Below are 22,904 nucleotides of genomic sequence, written 5' to 3' on the forward strand. Positions count from 1 at the left end.
TTCTATGAAATTCAAATCTCAGTGACCATAAATAAAGTTTTATTGGAACAGAACCATTCTTATTTAATTACTTATTGTCCACTAATGCTTTCTCGCTACAGTGGTAGACTTAAGTAGCTGCTACAGAAACCTAAATATTTACTATGTAACTCTTAAAAAAATATTTGCTAACCCCTTTCTATATCTTAATAGGAGTTTAGGTCACACAAAACTCATAGAATAGCATAGCTTAAGATTGGTACATTTCACTAATAAAAAAAGAAACCATAAATTTTTGAATTTTCATAAAATTTTCATAAAAACTCATAAAATTTTGAATTTTAATTAATAAGCATGGGGTGATGGATACAAGTGTCTCTTATTTTGAAATGCATGAAAAAAATGAGACCGGTTGACATACAGATGGAAAGATGTGATAAAGTAAACGTAACAAAATCTTAAGAGACTCTTTAAGACAATTTTTTTCAACTTTCCTGTATGTTGGAAAAGTTTCATAATAAGATGTTGAAAAAAAAAAAAAAAGCAAAGATCCCATATAATTGAAGTTGGTAAAATTACTTAGTGTTTCAACTCACTTAAAAACTCAGCATGTAGCTGCTAGGTTGGCTACATAAAGTCTTGGTAGTAAGTATGGGTTGTGTACCTTTGTTAAAGTAAGCCCCAGTGTGAACATATTTAAAAACAATAAATTATGTAAATGATCCTTTTGGAGGAGCTTCCTATCCTAAGTAGTTCAACTCACGGAAGCCCCCAAACAGTACACATTCTTTAATATGCTAAGAGATCAACTACTAAAATCAATAGCTCTGTTCCCAAGTAGAGAACAAAAAGCTAAACAAAAGCTCAAAGGCAGTCCTTTTCCATTTCAAAACTTTAAGGTATTTATCTGGGAAAGAAGGGTGCCTCTCTGTCTTACTTATATAATATTTCAAATAATAGTGCATATTTTGAATACATTTTGCCAGATCACCATTAGTCGTTTTTCACTAAAAACGTTTAAAAAAAAATTTTTTTTTTAACGTTTTATTTATTTTTGAGACAGAGAGAGACACAGCATGAACGGGGGAGGGGCAGAGAGAGAGGGAGACACAGAATCGGAAGCAAGCTCCAGGCTCTGAGCCATCAGCCCAGAGCCCGACGCGGGGCTCGAACTCGCGGACTGCGAGATCGTGACCTGAGCTGAAGTCGGACGCTTAACCAACTGAGCCACCCAGGCGCCCCTGAAACGTTGTTTAAATTGTGGCAAAAAACCCCCACAAAAAACAAAAACCTGTAGTAAAATACACATAACATAAAAATTTCCATTTAACCATTTTTAAGTGTACAGTTCAGCAGTGTTAAGTATATTCACACTGGTGTGCAACCAACCTCTATATTTTTCACCTTCCAAAACTGAAACTCTAAACCCATTTAACAACTTCCCACTTCCTTCACTGCTTCTGTCTAAAAAAATTTTTTTTTTACTTTGAACAAAATCTGATTAAAAACATAGCTTCCATTTTGATATGGAAAATTAATTGAAAAAAAATGAGTTTCAATGCAGAAATTTATTTTACAGAAGACAAAATTTCCCCCCAAGAATAGGACTCTTCTTTAAACATGGAGATGACTAAATAAAATAACAGGATGTGAGTGCCAGGTTTAAAAAGACCTTATAATTTTGGAGTCTTTCTCTAATACATGTTAGCGATATTTAAAGCAAGCAAGGAATATTGTATCTACATAAAGAAATTTATCTAGGACTTATAATTTTTTAAGGAAAATGCATTTGTAGTCTACTAACTGTAAGATATATTATTATAAAGATTAAGGTAAACATCTAAGAAAGTAGTTACATCAGAGGGGTTAACTGATAAATTTTACCCATTTTCCTTAAATGGAAGAAATTATATCAATTCTCTACAATCTCTTTCAGAGGACAGAAGCAGAGGGAATACTTCCTAACTCACTCTATGAGGCCAGCATTACCCTAATACCAAAACCAGGCAAAGACATCAGAAGAACAGAAAACTACAGACCAGTATCTCTCATTTACATAGATGCAAAAGACCTCAACAAAATATTTGCAACTGAATCCAACAATGCATAAAAAAAAATTACACACCAAGACCAAGTAAAATTTATCCCAGGTATGCAAGGCTGGTTCAACATTTGAAAATCAATTAGTGTAAGCCATCATGATCATCAACAGGCAAAAGAAGGAAAATCACATAATTGTATTAATAGATGTAGACAAAACACCTGACAAAATCCAACACCAATTCATGATAATAGCTCTCAGTAAACTGGGAATAGAGAGGGGAACTTCCTCAACTTGATAAAGAATGTCTACAAAAAATATATATAAAGCTAACATCATACATAATGGTGGGAAATTTGAGGCTTTCCCACTAAGATCAGGTATATACAAGGATGGTCCCTGCACCACTTCTTTCCAATATTGTACTAGAAGTTCTAGTTAATGCAATAAGACAAAAAAAAAAAAAAAAAAAAAAGGAAATAAAAGACACACAGATTGGGAAGGAAGAAATAAAACTGTCTCTATTCAGAGATGACATTATTGTCTAGTAGAAAATCCAAATGACTGAAGAACAATAACAAAAACTCCTGGAACTAATAAGCAATTAATTACTGTTAGGATGTCCTTGGAACCACAGTAGAGGGGACAGCCATCTTGCCAGCGCAACCCAACGAAAAGCCCCTAGTAGCTGCCAGAACGAATTGGAGGTCAACCAATCACCGAGCAACAGCACCACCTGATGCTAAAAAGGCCCACCCAGACCTAAACCCGGAACCGCTGCAGCTTAAAAACCCCACCCCACCACACTTGGGTGCGACTTCCCTGACTCCTCTCTCTCTCCCTGAGTCAGGGAACCTCGCCTGAGACCTTAGTTCCCAAATAAAGCCTTTGACTGCTAAAATTTTCTAGCCTCTGACTCCTATCTTTACCCTGCCTTACGCCTGACCCTAACAATTACAATAATAAGGTTGTAGGGTATAAGGTTAATATAAAATCAATTGATTTCTGATATACCAACAGTGAACAAGTGGAATTTGAAATAAAAAACACAATGCCATTTACATAGCATCCCCCCAAATGAAATACTTAAGTATAAATCTAACAAAATATGTACAAGATCTATATGAAGAAAATTACAAAATTCTGATGAATGAAATCAATGAAAAAACTAAACATGGAGAGACAGTCCAGGTTCATGGATAGGAAGACCCAGTATTGTCAAGATGTCAGTTCTTTCCAACCTGATCTCTAGATTCAATGCAATCCCAATCAAAATCCCAGCAAGTTATTTTGTGGAAAACAGAAAACTGATTCTGAAGTTCATATGGAGTGCCAAAAGATACAGAATAGTCAACATAATTTTGAAGGAGAAAACAAAGTTGGAGATCTGACACTACCTGACTTCAAGCCTTACTATAAAGCTACAGTAATAAAGATAATATAATATCGACAAAAGAACCAGCAAATAAATCAGTGGGAAACAACAGAGAGCCCAGAAACAGACCCACATACTTAGAGTCACCTGATCTTTGGCAAAACAGTATAGGCAATAAAATGGAACACACAGAGTCTTTTCAAAAAATGATGCTAGAACTGGACATCCACATGCAAAAAGATCAGTCTAGGCACAAACCTTACACTTTTCAAAAAATCAGTTCAAAATGGATCATAGACCTAAATGTAAAACGCAAAGCTATAACATTCCTAGAAGATAATATAGGACAAAACCTAGGTGATCTTGGGTATGACAATGACTTTTTAGTCACGAAAGGCACGATCCATAAAAGAAATAATTGAAAAGTTCAACTTCATTAAAATAAAAAACTTCTGGGGGCACCTTTGGTAGCTTAGTCAGTTAAGTGTCTGACTTTGACTTAGGTCTTGATCTCGCAGTTCATGAGTTCGAGCCCCATGTCAGGCTCTGTGCTGACAGCTCAGAGCCTGAATCCTGTTTCAGATTCTATGTCTCCCTCTCTCTGCTCCTTCCCCTTTGCACTCTCTTTCTTTCAAAAATAAAAAATAAACATTAAAAAAAAATGGGGTGCCTGGGTGGCTCAGTCAGTTAAGCATCCAACTTTGGCTCAGGTCATGATCTCCCAGTTTGTGGATTCCAGCCCCGCGTCGGGCTCTGTGCTGATAGCTGGAGCCTGGAGCCTGCTTTGGATTCTGTGTCTCCCTCTCTCTCTACCCCTCCCTCGCTCCTGTCACTCTCTCTCTCAAAAATAAACATTAAAAAAAATTAAACATTTGTATTAAAAGTTTGTCTTACCAGTGATATCTCTAAGAAAGAAAAGTTTCATAACATACTGGTCCAAAACATGTTTTGAGATGCTATAGTGCTGATCGAATAGTCAGGCAACTCTTTCAGATTTTAGTCAGTGGAATGGTCTTATTCCAAGACCAAATGGTAAGTCTCTTGACAAATACATCCTTTATTTGAGGGGGTCTGCTGCTAGTTTACATAAAGCGCTTCCACAGAATGAAGTATACAAAGAACACATGGCCATGGTACCTACTATGCTCCAGGTTCTTTCTAATGGCTATGAGTCACAGGTTCTAGGAGGAAAGTTTCTACCCGAAGGATGTTCAGTTTTCAACAGAAAATATTTCTCAATTATAGTCAACTCTTTTTTATTTAGAATGAAATTATGGGAGCCTGATTCTAGGGCTTAATTATGGCTTTCCTTTAAATTCTTAACATTTCTCTGTACAGGTCTTTTGTTTCTAGACACTTTTCCTATCTTCCTTTTCAAAACTTCCCTTTCTTGTACTGGTAATGCTGACATTAAAGCTAACAGCTAATTCTATGCTCTTGGTTTCAGTGTAAACTTTACTGTTTCTTCTCTGGATTTCATGAATTCAAAAGTTAATTAATTTAATATAAACTTACTGAGGGCCTACTATATACTAGGAATTTTCTAGATGATAGAAATACACATTTTTTTTTAAAGCTTATTTATTATTGAGAGACAGAGAGAGACAGAGCATGAGCATGGGAGGGGCAGAGAGAGGGGGAGACACAGAATCTGAAGTGGGCTCCAGGCTCTGAGCTGTCAGCACAGAGCCAGATGCGGGGCTCAAACTCACAAACCGTGAGATCATGACCTGAGCTGAAGTCAGACACTTAACCAACTGACTGAGCCACCCAGGTGCCCAAGATGATAGAAATAGAAAAGTAAACATATTGAAGTCCCTGCGCCCATGGGGACTACTTTCTACTGTAAGGGAAAAACAAGAAAGAAGAAAACACAAATTAAAGGGATGGAAAATAGTGGGAACACATTTCACATGGATTTCCTATAGGCTGAGGGGAAAGAGAAGGGACTCTCATGCTTTCTTCTTAAATACATTTTTTAAAAAAATGTTTACTTACTTCTGAAGGAGAGAGAGACAGAGCATGAATGGGGTAGGGGTAGAGAGAGAGGGAGACACAGAATCCAAAACAGGCTCCAGGCTCTGAGCTGTCAGCACTGAGCCTGACACAGGGCTCAAACTCACGAACCACGAGATCATGACTTGAGCTGAAATTGGACACTTAACCGACTGAGCCATGCAGGTGCCCTGGGACTTTCATGCTTTCTAACTGGAGGTAACACTTGCTTTCTTCTGTGTGTCTGAGGAGGGTTTCTTGACAGCAAACTCTTTCAAAGAAAGTTTCAATGAATAAATCTCTTTTATAGAAAAATTCAAGGTGTTTTCTCGAGGGAAAAAAATTCCTCAGCATACAAGAGATTAAACTTTTGGTGACAGAAAGGGAGATATAATCATCAATATGTCTTAGATTATCTCTTTCACTGTCAGCTACTAGTTCCTCTTTCCATACCACAGAAATGCCTGGGGGCTTTAATGTCATATCTAAATCTTTTTTTTTTTTTTTTTTAATTTTTTTTAGCACCCTTACAATATAAAATGAGGGCACTGGAATAGATATTAATAAAAATAGTAACTGACACTTACTGAATGCTGACTACTTCCTGGAGGTGGATTCAAGTTAATGATGACAGCAGCAACAACAAATATAATAATATAAGCAGAGTACATGGTGGAAGACACTGTTCAATTCATTTTACATACATTAACTTATTAATCTGTCCAACAACCCTACAAAGTAGTCCATTAATAAACCCATTTTCACAAAAAAACTGAGTTAATTTCCCCAGGCCACGAAGAAGGTGGAGGAGTCTAGATGCAAAGCAGTGCTGTCTGACTCCACAAAGTTTATGCCTTTCACAACTCATCTGCTTTTCACAACAACACCCATTTGAAAGATGACGAAATTGAACTGCAGGGAGATTAAGTATCTTGTCCGAAGTCACAAGTTAAATACATGGTGGTGTTAAGATTTCACCAGAGACATTCTGCTCCAAAGCCTAGAGTCTTAACCATCATGTTCTGCCACTTCTTATGAAATTACCGAGACCCCTCTCAGCTCCGTACTTCTATGATTCTCTTCCTGAGTATTGATTATATCTAGTAAGACCTAGGTTTTGCTGTTGATATGTACTGTGTTTTACAAAAGGTTTGAGATGTAAAGTATTATTTATATTCTTAAGTTTTATAAGGTAAATCATCAATTTCAAAAGTTTAAAGTTTTGTTAGGAAAAACTTTTCTGCAAGAAAACAAGTGAGGAAAACTGGAGGTCAAGTCATTACATCTGCAGTCACTCACGCATTTCTTATGAAACCCTTATGATAATATGACATTTATAGCACATTTTAGAAAATTGGAAGTATTGTATCATAGGAACTCCACTTAAGACCAGCTAATTACAACTCCACTGTGTCAAACCAATGGTAGTTAATATTTTAGTGTAGTAAGCTGTACTTTTATTTGGAAAAAATAAACTTTTGGAATAAACTTATTTAGAAAAAGGAAACTTCTTTTGGAAAAAAAATTACTAGCATTTCAACTCTCTGTAGGAGTTATTCTATTAGGGAAGTAGAGAAAATACAGTGGAGACTTTAGGAACAAGTGTACGTGAAGGTTTGTTCATTTTTCAGTCTCCTGGTGAAGTTACATATGGGCCTTCTTCCTGTACCACTAACTTGTTTCTTCTGATTGGCTAGAAAAAGGGTATACAATCAATACAATCCTATTCATATACATCAGGTACGTGCTTCCTGCTAAGGCATGCCAAGAGGCTCCTATGTTCTGCCAAAATAGACATGGCAGGTTCATTTAGAAGGAGGGGACTGGTAAACTATATTCAACTACTGTATGGCCCCCACATCCTTCACGATGACAAATAGCTACCCTTACAGGGGGTAGTGTAGATAAAGAGAATTAGCACACTAATTTTCTCAGCTTTAGCTTTGTCTGGCATGCAACACTCTAACTGAAAGAGGTTTTTGGCTGGTATACATTTCGCCTTTTACACCCTCAGGATAAAGTCATTTGGAAAGCTTCCCATCTTCACAGTATATGCCCCTTTCCACAACTTACCTCATCATCCTTCTTGGCTGTGTTTGCTAGTGAGAGGTTTACACATGTTCTCATCATTTTAAGAAGTATAACACTAAGACACAGAATTTTCAGGGAGAACTGACTCCAAAAGAGTGAGATCACCAATAAGCAAGGGCAGTGAATCCAGGGAGTGCAAGGCCACCAATATGTGTGAACTTATTAATTGTAATTATTTTTTTTTCTAAGAAAAGGATTTCCTTAGTCAAACCTCCAGGGCATCAGATCAAAGGGAGATACTGCCACAGCTGGACTGTATTTTCTAGCCAATTGGCCTGGAAAGGAGAATCTAGACAGTGTCCTGGCAACTGTTTAACACAGCAGCAATCCATAAAAGAGAGGGAAAGAATTCTTTAGACCAATTTTTTAAAAGGTCTTCCTTTACTTCTTTACTTCTTAAAGGACAGTTTGAGAGTGATGTCAAAGCCCTAGGGGATGTAGGCACTCTGTAAGAACCACTGACCCTGGGAATTCAGAGCATCCTTCTACAGATAGAAACAAAAAGTTTTAGTTCACAGCACAATTTTTTTAAAGACATATATTTATAATTAATTATCATAAAAAGTATATCCCAAACCTACTGGCAGAATTTTTGAACAATTTTCTACTTCCAGTTTGATGTAAGTCACTATGAACCTTACCAGGACACTGCTGAATCACACTAGATAAGGTAGTTTATTAATAAAATCACAAAAGGAGAAATTTATTTATATGCCCTGGAAGTTCTCCCAAAAATGTACATAAAGAAATTATAAAGGTGACTATTAACACACAAGAAAAAAAAGCCACAAAACCCAACCCCACTATGTCAGAAGCATAGCAATACACACAGGAGTCATGTGAAAATGAGAACACAGAAAGCACACCAAACAATTTCATGAATTACAAAGAAACAAGATGTGAGAATGATTGTGTAAAAAAAAAAAAAAAAATGAAAGCAAACAAACAGAAAACATTTCTATAGTTAAGGAAAGGTGTTTCTCACCGTTCTGAACAAAATGGCTGAACTAAGAGCATCTGATTGGCTATGCCCATATACCCTCCTCCTCATCCTAGGGGAGAGAGTTGACAAAGGGAACAATGTCCCAGAGCAGCATGGGAATGAAAAAGAGTTGGTTAGTATTTAAAACAAAGACATAAGCATAATGTAGTAGAAGAAAATGGTCTCTAAATTCTTGACTCTTCTTATATTAGATTCTAATTCCCTAAATTCCCTAACCTACTCAAATTAGTAATTAGTTTGTTGTTACACTTCTACTCTTCCTACCTTTCCAGGATACTGTCTCCATTTCAGAGCAAGATCTGGGCAACATTATCAGGTTGAAGGCTTTTCTTTATTTTTGCCTTTTCTTCAAACTTTCCCCATTTCTGTTTGCCTCCCACTACTCCCAGGCATCCAATTCTTGTATTTATACATTATCAAAACCTATTTCAAGGAAAGAATCTAATACTCATCTTATATGCACTGGCATAAATTTAATTCTGGGTATCAAGAACAGGCAGAGATAGCAAAAGTATTTCTTGGCAAAGAAAGACTGCTGACCTCAGACAGACAGTTCTCCATTCTGCCTACATTAAGATTGGTATTGTTTTCCCTCTAAAACATAAGGCTTGCCTAAACTGGTTTAGTAAATGTCATCAAACTATGACTCTGCCTTCTGTATCTTACAAAAAAATCGCAATTTGGATATTATTGCTGCTTTCATCTGCAATATTTCTTCTTCTAAGACAATGCCATGGCTATCATTCGGTGGGGATGTTTAGTGGGGGAGTTTCCCGTGACTTTTTAGTCATATGGATGTAATTACTTAACTATTATTATTATTTTTTTCCTTCAGCTATACATTTTAAGATTGAGTGTGATGGAGATGTTGAAATCTGATTTTTGGCAATGGGGTATGAGGTAATCTGTTCACCACTCTCTCCCATCCATCATTTTCAAGATCTTGGGAGAGTTCAGTTCTTCCAAAAGACTGGAGTTGAATATGGCTCCCTTTAGACTCATCAATGCCCCTTTTGCATTGATGAGAAGCTGAAGGCAATAATTTTCCTTAAGAATGACAAATACTGGAGGGATCAACCAAGGAAATGAGAGAGAAGAAATTTTCACTCTTTATAATGGGTGATAATCAGATATTTTAAAATTTGCAATTAAACAATAGTTATCTCTAAACAGAGTTGTGCCTTATTGAACTCAAAAGAGTTTTTTTTTATAAGGCATTGTTTTAATAAGAAAAGTAGGACATTTACAAATTAGTATATATCTGTGAGATTAATCTTTTTTCTCAACCCAATTCAATGATTTTTTTATAGTCCTCAAACTTTCAAGTATCTCCTCTTAAAATATTCAGAATCATCCACCACCACCTTCCTATAGAAAAACTGAATCTGTGTTTAAAAACATGAGTGAAGGAGATATCAGAAACTGATGATTTAATTTTATTTTTCTAACTTATATTCTGGAATTTGTAACATGCTGGTATAAAATACAAGGAAATAAAAGCACATTTGTTTCTATAAAACATTCAAGAGCAGTCTTACCTGGTCTGGGGAGGGCTTGTGATTGGTTTGATTGGAACGGGAGGACATGAAGCGGTCATCCTCATAGTTGTCCGCCATTAGCTTCATTCTATTTTGTGTCTAAGAAGAAATGGTTCATGAAGTTAAAATGAGATAAAAATTTCTATGATACACTGAAAAGTAACAAGTACCTTAAGAATGTCATAAGAAACAGGGGTGCCTGGGTTGCTTAGTCGGTTAACCATCTGACTTTGGCTCAGGTCATGATCTCGCGGTTCGTTAGTTCGAGCCCTGCCATCAGGCTCTGTGCTGACAGCTCAGAGCCTTGAGTCTGCTTCGGATTCTGTGTCACCCTCTCTCTCTGCTCCTCCCCTAACTGTGATCTCTCTCTTTCTCAAAAATAAATAAGCACTAAAAAAATTTAAAAAAAAAAAAAAAAAAAAGAATGTCATAAGAAACAATAAAATTAATTCTGTCTGAAATAAAATGAACATCAGATTTCTGAAGATATCAGGGAAAATTTAGGCACTGCACTGAACTGAATTGTGCACCCCTCCTCTGTCTCCATTCATGTTGGAGTCCTAACCCTCAATGTAAGTATATCTGGCTAGAGTCTTTAGGAGGTAATTAAGGTTAAATAAGGCTATCAGGGTGGGGTCCTAATCTGATAGGACTGTGGTCTTTTAAGAAGAGGAAGAGATCATTCTCATTCTCACTTTCATTCACCACCCCCCCACCCCCACTATAGGAGAAAACATTATGAAGTTGGCTTCTGCAAGCCAGGAAGAGAACTCTCACCAGGAACTGAATCAGCTGGCACCTTGATCTTGGACTTCTCAGTCTCCAGCATTGTGAGAAAATAAATTTCTGCAGTTTAAGCCATCCAGTTTATGGTATTTTGTTATGGCAGCCCAAGCAAACTATGACAGGCACCAAAATTAGTATAGAGATTTTGGAGGGAAAGAGTAATCTTCCCAAATTAAGCCCTCTATGCAGTGCTTGCTTTATTTTTTATTTAAAAAAATCTTTTTAATGTTTATTTATTTTCAAGAGAGAGACAGAGAGACAGCATGAGTGGGGGAGGGGCAGAGAGAGAGGGAGACACAGAATCCAAAGGAGGCTCCAGGCTCTGAGCTGTCAGCACAGGGCCCAACATGGGGCTCGAACACACGGACCATGAGATCATGACCTGAGCTGAAGTCGGATGCTTAACTGACTGAGCCACCCAGGTGCCCCAGTGCTTGCTTTATTTTTAAAAATAAAGACTGGAATGGTGTGCCTGGCTGGCTTAGTCAGTACAGCATGCAACTCTTGATTTCAGATTCATGAATTCATTGCCCCACATGGGAGTAAGGTCCACTTAAAAAAAAAAAAAAAAAAGGTTTAAAAAAGTAAAATACAATAAAGACTGGATTATATTATATCTAGGATAGGACTCTGTAACTCTTTTTTCACTTCATGATATGTATGACCCATATTTCCATGTTACTATAAAAACTACTCATTTTTTAAACAACTATTCAATTTGGGGGTATGTTATATTATATACAGACCATAAACATTAGGGGGAATAGTTCTGTAAGTGAAATGACATACCTACAAAATCTAAGAGAATCAACCGAAAAACTGTTACAACTTATAATAAAGTTCAGTGAGATGATTAGACAGAAGCTACATATATAAAATTCAATAGCTTTTCTTTACACCATCAATAAGCATTCAGTTTTTCAAAATAAATCACATCTCCCGACCAGAGAGTTCTATAGGGCCTCAGCTCTGGTGGAGCTGGTGTCAGGTTTTATTTCACAACCAGACCAGAGTATACCTGGCTAAAACTTGCCACAATCAGGCCAGGGACCAAACACTGCTCACAGCAGGCAAGGAGGAACCTCCGCAGATGACTGGCCTGAAGGACAGATCAGCCAAAACACAAGAGCAGAGTGCATGCAGCACATACCAGAGACATTTCTTGAAGTGCTAGGCCGGGGCACTACATGACTCCTTCTTCCTAAGGACAATAGTTTGAGGAGCAGGAGACATAACTGGATTTTCTAACACAGAGAAGAAGGCAGAGACTTAGACAAAACGCCATGATGGAGAAATTCATCCCAAATGAAAGAGGAAGATAAGGTCACGGCCAGAGATCTAAGCAAAACAGATGTAAGTAACAGGCCTGATGGAGAATTTAAAGTAACAATCATTAAGGATACGCACTGGGCTTGAGAAAAGAATAGACGACATCAGTGAGACCCTTATCACCAGTATAAAAGAGTTAAGAAAGAATCAATCATAGATGAAGAATGTCATAAATGAGATTGGAAACAGGCGTGATGCAATGAACAGCAGGCTGGAAGAAGCAGAAGAATGAATTAGTGACCTAGAAAAAATAATGGAAAATAAAGAAGCTGAACAAAAGAGAGAAAGAAGAATTATAAAACACAGGAACAGACTTAGGGAACTCAGTGACTCCTTCAAACATGGTAACATCCATCTTATAAGAGTCCCAAAAGAAGAGACAGAAAAGGGGGCAGAAAATTTATTTCAAGAAATGATAGCAGGAAACTTCCCTCATCTGGGGGAAGGAAACAGACATCCAGATCCAGAAGGAATAGAGAACTCCCATCAAAATCAACAAAGCAGGCCAACACCAAGACATATTGTAATTAAATTTGTAAAATATAGTGGTAAAGAAAAAAGTCTTAAAAGCAGCAAAAGAAGTCCCTAACTTACAAAGGAAAACTCAAAGCCTAGCTGGACATTTCTCCACAGAAACATGGCAAGCCAGAAGAGACTGGCATGATATATTCAAAGTGCTGGATGGGAAAAATCTGTAGTCAGGAACACTCTATCCAGCAAAGCTATCATTTAGAAGAGGAGAGATAAAGAGTTTCTCAGACAAACAAAAACTAAAGGAGTTAGTGACCACTAAATCAGCCCTGCAAGAAATATTAAAGGGGATTCGTTGAGTGTAAAGGACAGCCCAAAAGTGACAAAGACAAGGAAGGATCTGAGAAAATCTCCAGAAATAATGACAAAACAAGTAATAAAATGGCAATAAATACATATCTACTTATAATTACCTTGAATGTAAATGGACTAAACGCTCCAATCAAAAGACATAGGGGGTCAGAATGGTTAAAAAAACAAGACCCATCTATTTGCTGCCTATAAGAAGACTCATTTTAGATAAAGACACCTGCAGATTGAAAGTGAGGGGGTAGAGAAACATGTCCCATGCAAATGGATGTCAAAAGAAAGCTGGTGTAGCAATTCTTATATTGGGCAAACTAGATTTTTTTGTTCTGTATTGTTTTTATCCTGCTTTGGTATCACGGTGATGCTGGCCTCATAGAGTGATTTTGAATGTGTTTCCTCTATTCCATTTTTTGTAAGATTTTGATAAAGATTATTTTTATTATTTTTTTTTGTGATACAGAGTGAGAGAGACCTGAGTTGAAATCAAGAGTTGAATGCTTGACTGAGCCACCCAGATTGTCATTATTTTTTAATTTTTTACTTATTTTTAAGTTTATTCATTTTTTTTTTTTTTGAGAGGGGGGGAGGAGGAGGCAGAGAGAGAGGGAGAGAGAGAGAATCCCAAGCAGGCTCTGCACTGTCAGCACAGAGCCAAACTCAGGGCTCAAACTCATGAACTGTGAGATTATGACCTGAGCTGAAACCACGAGTCGGATGCCTAACCAACTGAGTCAACCCAGGCACCACTGTCATTATTTTTTTTAATGTTTAAAAAAATTTTTTTAAGTTTATTTATTTATTTGGGGGGGGGAGAGAGAGAGAGAGAGAGAGAAAGGGAGAGAGAGAATCTCAAACAGGCTCTGTATTGTCAGTGATGAGACCCATCAGGGCTTGAATTTGCAATCTGTGAGATCATGACATGAGCTGAAATCAAGAGTCAGACACTTAACCAACTGAGCCACACAGTAGCCCCAGTTTTTAAAAAATTTTTAAAGGTTTGGTAGAATCCACCAATGAAGCCACATAGTCTTGCACTTTTCTGTGCTGGGAGATTTTTGATTTCCTAATTCAACTTTCATTCTTTCATGTTATTGGTCTAAGAAGATTTCTTATTTTTTTGGAGTCAAGATTAATGATTCATTCTCGGTAACATGTGTGTTTTTAGGAATTATGTTTTTTTCCTAAGTTATCTGATTTGTTATTATTGTTTACAGTAATCTGTTATCACACTATGTATTTCTGTGGTTATCTGTTGTATTATTTTCTCTTCCATTTCTCATTTTGGTTTTTGAGACTTCTCTTTTTTTCCCTTAACTAATGAAGTTAAAGCATTGCCAATTTATTATTTTTTTTAAACTGGTCATTACTTTCAATGTTACGTTATTGTTTATTCTGGTCTCTATTTTATCTATTTCTGATTTTTTCTTTGTTATTTCCTTCCTCTACTAAATTTCAGCTAAGTTTCTTCTTTGTCTAGTCCTTGTGGTATAATGTTAGTTGTTTATCTGAACTTAAAAAAATTTTTTTTAAATTTTTTTAACGTTTTATTTTTTGAGAAACAGAGTATGAGCAGGGGAGGGGCAGAGAGAGACACACACACACACAGAATACAAAGCAGTCTCCAGCTGAGCTGTCAGCACAGAGCCTGACACGGGTCTCAAACCCATGAACGTGAGATCATGACCTGAGCCAAAGTTGGATGCTTATCCAACTGAGCCACCCAGGTACCCCAATGAACTTTTAAAAATAGAAATAACAACATAAAAATCAGGTTCTTTGAAATTAATAATAGATAAATGTTCAGCAAAACATGTCAAGAATAAAAGACATAGACCCATAATAGAAGGAACCAAATTGGAGGTATAACTATAGACAGAAATTTTAAAAACCATCAAATACTGTACGTATGCCAATACATTTGCATACTTAGGTAAAGGGGATACTTTTCTTAAAAAATAACTTACCAAAAATGATGCAAGAAGAAATATTAAATATTAATAAATCAACAGTACATGAACTCTCTCATTTCACTATGTAGGTAATGCAAACATCTTGCATAATGGTAAAAGTTTTGAAGTGAAAGCATTAAATTGAAGGACAAAAAAGAATTTTTACCACTGCTCCAATTCAACATTATTTTTTTAATAAAAAAGTTTTTTTTTAATGTTTGCTTATTTAGAGAGAAAAAAGAGAGAGAGAGAGAGCAAGCAAGCAGGGAAGGGGCAGACAGAGCTGGAGACACAGAATCCAAAACAGGCTCCAGGCTCTGAGCTGTCAGCACAGAACCCAATGAGGGGGTCAAACTCACAAGCAATGGGATCATGACCTGAGCTGAAGTTGGATGCTTAACCGACTGAGCCACCCAGGTGCCCCATCCTATTCAACATTACAATGAAAGTCCTAGCCAGGGCAATAAGGAAATCAAATGAAATCAAAGATATAGAAATTGAAAAGGAAAAGATAAAACTTTCAATATTTGCATTATCTCACTGCCTAAAATATCCATGAGATCTACAAATTATGAGACAGATGACAGTTAAATAGAAGTATTAACCAAGTAAATACGTAATATGAAAAAAGAAAACATAGCAATAGCTAGTAAAATATGAAGAAATTAGGAAAGTACGTATTTTTCTAAACAAAAATGATCTGTGAATGAAATCATAAAATAGTAATTAAGAGCACCAAAGAATAACATCAAATGGAAAGACAGAACATGTTTTTACAAGTCATGATACCCTTCACATAAAGCTTAAAAGCATATGAAATAATGGTATCAGCTGCTCTGGAGTATGTACATATACAGTACAAGTGTACAGAAAAGGAGATATTAGTGGTGTGGAAGGTGGGAAAGGGTAAAGGACTGATGTATGTGATCAGGAATGGGTGACAGTTATCTCTAGCAGTTTCACATATGTTTCTTAATCTGTGTGGTGAGTATATGGATGGATATTACTATTTTCTGTACTGTCACAGTCCTATTTATTTTATGTATCTTATTGTTCTCTAAGCTATTTTTTTATTACATATGTTTTATAGTTTAAAAATATTCATGGAACAATGTGGTCCTTCTACAGGGTTTAAAAATTACAAGCAAAAAATGTGAGTTATAAAATTTTTAAAAGTCAGTAGGCTGACACATTCATTATATTAAATTTATTCCTGCAGTGAAGAGGGAGAAAAGAGAGAGAGAGAGAGACAAACCAAGAAATAAACTCGTAACTATAGAGAACAAATTGATGGTTACCAGAGGGGAGATGCGGTGAAATAGGTGATGGGTGAAATAGGTGATGGGGATTAAAGAGTCACTTATGATAAAAACAAAAGAACTGAAAGCAAAAAAAAAAAAATATTATTCTAAAATCTAATTTAAGTGGCTGCATAGTATTCAGTTGAATGGACACTGAGTCTCATATAGTTGGGCATTTAGGTTCTCCACATTTTTACCTAACAATACATGCACATTAGTAAGTCGTTTCCTCTCTCCAGTATATAATGTCAGCAAAGAAAATACTTAACCAAATTTCTCTTTTCTGAGATGACTTAGGGCGACCTTGAAATATGTAGGGTAATTTTTCTTATGTCATGTGGTATTTCATGACAAATGGAAAGTTTTCTACAAAGTAGCTCTTGGGAGACAGGAGAGAGGAAAGGGCAAAGAGGTGTACCCGGAAAGTGAGCAAAACACTTGCTCACTTTTGGTTAAGAATGTGGTTAAGAAACTTTTTCATGTTGACTTCAGTAGTAATGCGCACTGAAAATAAACTTGGCTAGTTATTTTCTTAGAATACAACACAATCTTTAATATGTGATACCCAGTTTAAGTTTAAAACCAACTTAAAAGAAGTGCTAATAAAGAACATACAAATCCACTTTGGAGGCAGAATGTATTTCATATATTTCTTAGGAATGAATATGAAATCCTCCCAAAGGAATTGATCACCAAAGATTACTTATTAAATACATGTAAAGTGAATGAAGACATAGTCTTATGACATAGTCATAAGAACTTATTCTCCATTTCTGTAAGACATAAAGATAATCAAAGTCTAGTGTTTCTATGTCTAGTATTCAGAAATTTGATTTTTAAGTTTGCTTCCTGCATAGTCATGAGGTTGAGCTCTAAAATACTGACAGCTCACAGAACATTAGAAATTATACAGATTGTATAAATGATTCTGTGCTCCTAAGGAGCTCTTGTTCTATGCTCCTCTAAAGATAAGACCAACAAGCAAAAGGAAGAAGTCCTTTATGTTTTACTGACATGAAAGATATTTTATATCCAGATATTTTCCCTCTTAAACTATGCCATGTGCATGTGCAGATAGTTAAATTCCTCTGGTCCTAATGACATACAGAATAAGATTGTCTGAAGAAAAGAAGAGAGAGAAAAAGAAAGGAAGAAACTTACTAAAATAAAGTTCTGTAGTTGTAAATGCATATCCATGAATATAGGCATACATACTCACTCAGAGGAAAAGGAGTTCATTATTTATTCTGTAATCTTTTCTTTTAATATTAAGATGCCAGTGCTCAAACAAGGTATTAGAGAAACTGTATTTCACAGAAAAATACTTAGTTAAGGTAAGAAATGGTGTATGTTAGTTATCTGAACGCAGATAGTAAAAGAAAAGGTTTGAATTCTAATCAGTTATCTAGTTCACTAATCTTTGCTTTTCAGTTTGTGATAATATTATTAACCTACCTAAATAAGTTTTAGAAATAATAATAGTTGGAAATATTTTGATATATTTTAGAAAACATACTGTGAATAAATTTTACCCTTACTAATTTGGGTTATTTCCAATTACAATTATTAAGAAAATATTAAAATTACTTCTGCATATATTTATTGAGCCTTGGAAATAATTTTATCATAGTGAACTGTAATTAAACTTTAGTTATATTGATATCTGATACACAAAATGAAAAAAGCATAACAAAATGAAAAAAGCAAAATGAAAAAAGCAGAACAACAATTTCAGTTAGGTGTGTCAAATTCAGTGCTGGTTATACATTTAACAAAATCTCAACAGATTACCTTCGAGCTTTGTTTTAAACTTTGTTTCATGAAAAAATATAGATTAGTCATTAATTATTATTTTTTTTAAATTTTATTATTTTTTTAGTAATCTCTACACCCAACGTGGGGCTCAAACTTAAAACCTCAAGATCAAGAGTTGTATGCTCTAGCAACTGAGCTGGCCAGGTGCCCCAGTCATTAAGTTTTCTTGAGTTGTGCTATATATTTGTCTTTTTATACACAAATGACTGAACATTATCTTTGTAGTTGGGAAAATTTCTTTTCCACTGGTTGAACAGCTTTTGAAAGAACAATGTGAGGCAATGTAATAGGAAGGGGATGGCAATAAGATTAGAAGAAACATGTGCTGAATTTAGCCCAACAGCTGTCATAGTCAGATTACCTTTATATCCTATTTTATTTTCTCAACTGGCATTTAAGTTCTATAACAGTGAAGTGTATTTTCCACTGATTCCATTTTGACTCTTAAATAAATCGGTTTGGTAGTTTAATTTTGGTCCTGATTACTATTTTTAGTTTACTGATGAAATCTTGAAGCTTATTATCCGGCAAGCACTTTCTATTATACACCAAGAAAAATGAAACCATAAAGAATCTCAGCTACAGAAACCCAAACTGACCAATTCTCCCCATCACTGCCTTGTTATTTTAAATAACTTAATTATTATTCTTTTGAATATTTTTGTACATTTATGTGATACAAGAATTTACAACCATAAAATTATGTCTACCTCCTACTCCCGACAGTTCCTCTTCAAGGGGCTACCACAGTTACTAGCTCTTTGTGTATACTGCAAAGATTTTACGACATTCCATGGCTATGTAACTGCACAGCCACGTGCACACACACACACACACATACACACACTTGCCTACACTGACCCAAACTAATGTCTAAAATGAGGCTGTTCAAAAACAAAGTACGACTGAAATTTTATTCCCGATCACTACCTTACTTTCTAGCACATATTTCCTCATCCTTTAAGAAGCCTAAAGTAGCCCTATTCCAGTTTTAATATCATCATGATCATTTCTGCCAGCTATATTTCTTCTCAAAGATATGGTCACTCTACATTCTGGAAAGCAATCAGAATGTTTAAGGGGAATATTAGCTAGATCCAGTGAGAATCACCATAATACCTAAAGAAAAAAAGAGCATGTAGGCAGTTGTTTTTTATTCTAGGAATCAACAAAGGCCAGGATTTGGGAACATTTACCACAGAGTTTTATCTATGGCTAAGGCTATCTGGGTGGCTGAATATAAGTTAAAATTTTCTAGACATAGAAGGCCAGGAAAAAAGAGAAGTGACACTAAATTTCTTCACATGTAATCGGAAAGACACTTAAAAAAAAAAGCACTTTAACATCTAAAGGAACCAGAAGCAGCAGAACAGCAGAGAAACTCCAAAGCCAGCAGAAGAAGAGAAATAATAAATATTAGAGCAGAAATAAACAATATAGAATCCAAAAAACCCAGCAGAACAGATCAATGAATCTAAGAGCTGGTTTTTTGAAAGAATAAAAAAAATTGATAAACTCATATGTGTAATTTGAGAAACTTAAGAGAAGACCATGGGGGAAGGGAAAGGGGAAAAACAGTTTCAAACAAAGAGGGAGGCAAACCATAAGAGACTCTTAAATACAGAGAACAAACTGAGGGTTGATGGCGGTGGTGGGGGGCATTGAGGAGCGCACTTGTTGGGATGTGCATTAGGTGTTGTACGTAAGTGATGAATCATGGGAATTTACTCCTGAAGCCAAGAACACACTGTATACACTGTATGTGTATATTATATTAGAAATTATATTTAAAAAAACCACTTTAGATCATGTGAATCAGAAATCCTTAAAGTAATAGGTTTTGAGGAAATTTTATGTTTTCTTTTTACAAAATCGTGGTTCACGTGTGGGAAAGTAAGGAATGAAACTGACTCAAAATATAAGTTATTTACAAATTGTACACTCAAGTGTATGTACACGGAAGTATATTTAAATAAACCCAGGGGATATGAAAGTATTCAGATTCTTACTGGAAACTATTCATACTGAGAGCAACTGACATTAAGGCCAAAGCTTGCAATACCACCTTTTCTTCCTATTCTGTGAGAATTCAGTATGAAAGGCTTTCTCTGTACCTACGTGATTGTACAAACTTTTATATGCGGGTAAATTGTTAAAACTGGTATATGATGATTCTTGGTGTCCTCTCCATTCTCCCAAGTTACTTCTTAAATTACAGAGAAGTACTTTAAAATGATCTTATATATTTATGATTCAAATAATTCACTTACAATTTGATAAACTCAAGTATCTTAAAAACTTTGATTTCTAGGGGCAACTGGCTGGCTCAGTCGGTAGAGCATGTGACTCTTGATCTTGGGGTTGTAAGCTTGAGCCCTACTCTGGGTGTAGAGATTACTTAAAAATAAAATCTAAAAAAAAAAAAAAGCAACTTTGATTTCTAGAAATAAGAAGCCGCAGGTATACAGATATTAAGAAGGAATGGATACCGATTAAGGACCATTGAGAAGAAATTAGACACTGAATGAAGTAATGATACTAGACAGCAAAACTTGTCTGCTACTAGAAGTAACATTTACTAAGACACATAAATATATGACTGGGGCTGGGGGAAGGGTAGTGATGAAAATTACAATTCCAAAAACACTGGATTATCTAAAATATAAGCGCTACAATTTAGCCTATTGATTACTTGATGTCTAAACCCAAAACACACCTATGTTTTCCTAAATAGAAAAGGAGTTCTGCCTGTCTTACTTCAAGAATAAATGTTAGCTTTAACGTCCGCTTCCAGAAGATGGAGCAGATATACTTTTCCCTAAACCTTGTAAGAAACACAGAAGTACAACTAAAAACTGTCTATAAGCTATGTATATATACATATAAAACTATACCCAAAACAAACCCAAACCCACACAAACATAAAAATGGTGGAGAAAAGGTAGTAGATTGATTAGGGAGACTGGGACCCAAAGAATGATACAAATGGTAAGTTCCTTGGATTTCCTTTTTGTTCATATATCTAGACTTGGAGCTATAGAAACCAGCAACCTGGAAATACCAACTGTTAACAAACAGCAAAAGCCTCTGTTCTCTAGCAACAGATCTAGAAAGGAAAGGGGCATGGTAGCAAAACAAAAATTTTAGACAATAATCACTTGATTCCAAAGACCACAGAAAAATACTATGGCCCTATTGTTACAACTGGGTTCATCTAATCACCCAAAACTCATGTTTGACATTAGTTTCATTTTAGAAGTACAGTAAAACCTTGGATTGTGAGTAACTTGTTCTGAGAGTGTTCGCAAGACAAGCAAACATTTCTAATAAATTTTAACTTGATAAACTAGTGATATCTTGCAATATGAATAGTATGTGATGCCAAATATCACATGATCACAACTGAGCCAATGTTATTCTTTTTCTCTCCCTCTCTCCCTCCCTTTCTCTCTTTTTCTTGCTGCGGGATTGTGGGTGAGCATCAATGCAAAGTCACATTTCCGTGAAATCCTCAAAAGGAGGCAAAAGCAATTGGATCCAACCTATCATTGGAGAGGTTCCTTGTTAAAGCTGCACATAAAAAGATTTCATTCAGCCAATAGATAGCAGTGATTCCATTAGTGACAGTGAAAGTCATCCTACACAGTAACCCTCCTCTCTCTTGTCTCCCTCACATGAACCATGAAGGTTTTCAAAGGTAAGTGCAGGTTAATTTACTTTTCTTTATATTTTGTCTTTTATTATTTTGTATTATAGTATTGTAATAATTTTTATATGAATATTTTTGGGTTGTGGAATGAATCATCCATTATTTCTTATGGGGAAATTTGCTTTGATATACAAGTGCTTTGGATTACAAGCATGTTTCTGGAATGAATTATGCTCGCAAACCAAGGATTTACTGTAATTAAATGTCCTCTACACCTTTCCAGAAGAATTGACAATACCTCTGGGCTTCCTAAGCATGTTGAGGTAGGTATGTTGAATTTTCTTTTCTGTTTTAGGTTAAAAAAAATTCCTTCTTTGTCCCACATGTAGCTCCTTCCCATTTAGATTTATGACAATAAATACTAATTTTATCAACTCAGTAATTTATCAATACATTAATATTTACTTTTATAACTTAAAAATTACTTTACTAATTTTTAAAGTTGTTGACTTATTAATCAATGTTAATGGACATTTGGTGTTTACTATATAATTGATTTTTTTAAAACCTAGTAATTTATGTTATTGGGGATTACACTGTTTTAGAAATATGCAGAAATTTACTGGCTGAAGATCAGTTCTAATTATTTATTTATTTATTTTTTGACAGACGAGCCATTTTTATTCTATCGGGTCTTTTTTTTTTTTTTTTTTGATGGATGAGCCTTTAAGATCAGTTCTAATTATATCAAGAGATAAGATCATCACCAAACATGCTGACTTATCTCTGTTAAAATGTTTTTTAATAAGCCATTTACTATTCATAATATAGAATTTTTATTATGATTAGAAGGAAATAATTTACCAAAAAAAAAAACAAAAAAAAACAAACTTCTACTGGTATTTTGAAGTTCAACTATCTAAATATATCAAAGAATTAAATGGCACTTAAAATGAATAGGTTAACCGGCCCAAGAGTATAAACAAAAGGACATTTCATAGTTTTGCTAAGGAATCAAATGCAGAAATATTGAAAACTTAAGACGCTTTAAGAGAAACAAAGAAAATAACCTGCAACTGATAGGATTTGGACTGAATTATTTTCTTTAAGGAATTTCTTTGGCCTACATTTATTTTACTTCTTTGAAATATTAAGTGTACCATTTATACCCCCATCCTCCTTGGGACATATTAAATTCATAATGTCAAAATAG

At 35.3% G+C, this 22,904-nt stretch overlaps 1 protein-coding gene across 9 annotated transcripts in view; it reads right to left on the reverse strand.

The window, feature by feature from the left end:
* Nucleotides 1–22,904, reverse strand: part of ERC1 (ELKS/RAB6-interacting/CAST family member 1) — a 509,468-nt gene that overhangs the window by 74,417 nt on the left and 412,147 nt on the right. For 5 of the 9 annotated variants that reach the window (XM_042945440.1, XM_042945438.1, XM_042945439.1 and 2 more), the window contains one exon: nucleotides 10,023–10,121. In XM_042945440.1, coding sequence (XP_042801374.1) covers nucleotides 10,023–10,121 — 99 coding nt within the window. Of the gene's footprint in view, nucleotides 1–8,466; nucleotides 8,534–10,022; nucleotides 10,122–22,904 lie in introns of all 9 variants that reach the window. The other 4 variants (XM_042945445.1, XM_042945443.1, XM_042945444.1 and 1 more) reach the window with 1 other exon arrangement.

This window comes from Panthera leo, chromosome B4, assembly GCF_018350215.1.
Source record: "Panthera leo isolate Ple1 chromosome B4, P.leo_Ple1_pat1.1, whole genome shotgun sequence".
Classification (NCBI taxonomy): Eukaryota; Metazoa; Chordata; class Mammalia; order Carnivora; family Felidae; genus Panthera; species Panthera leo.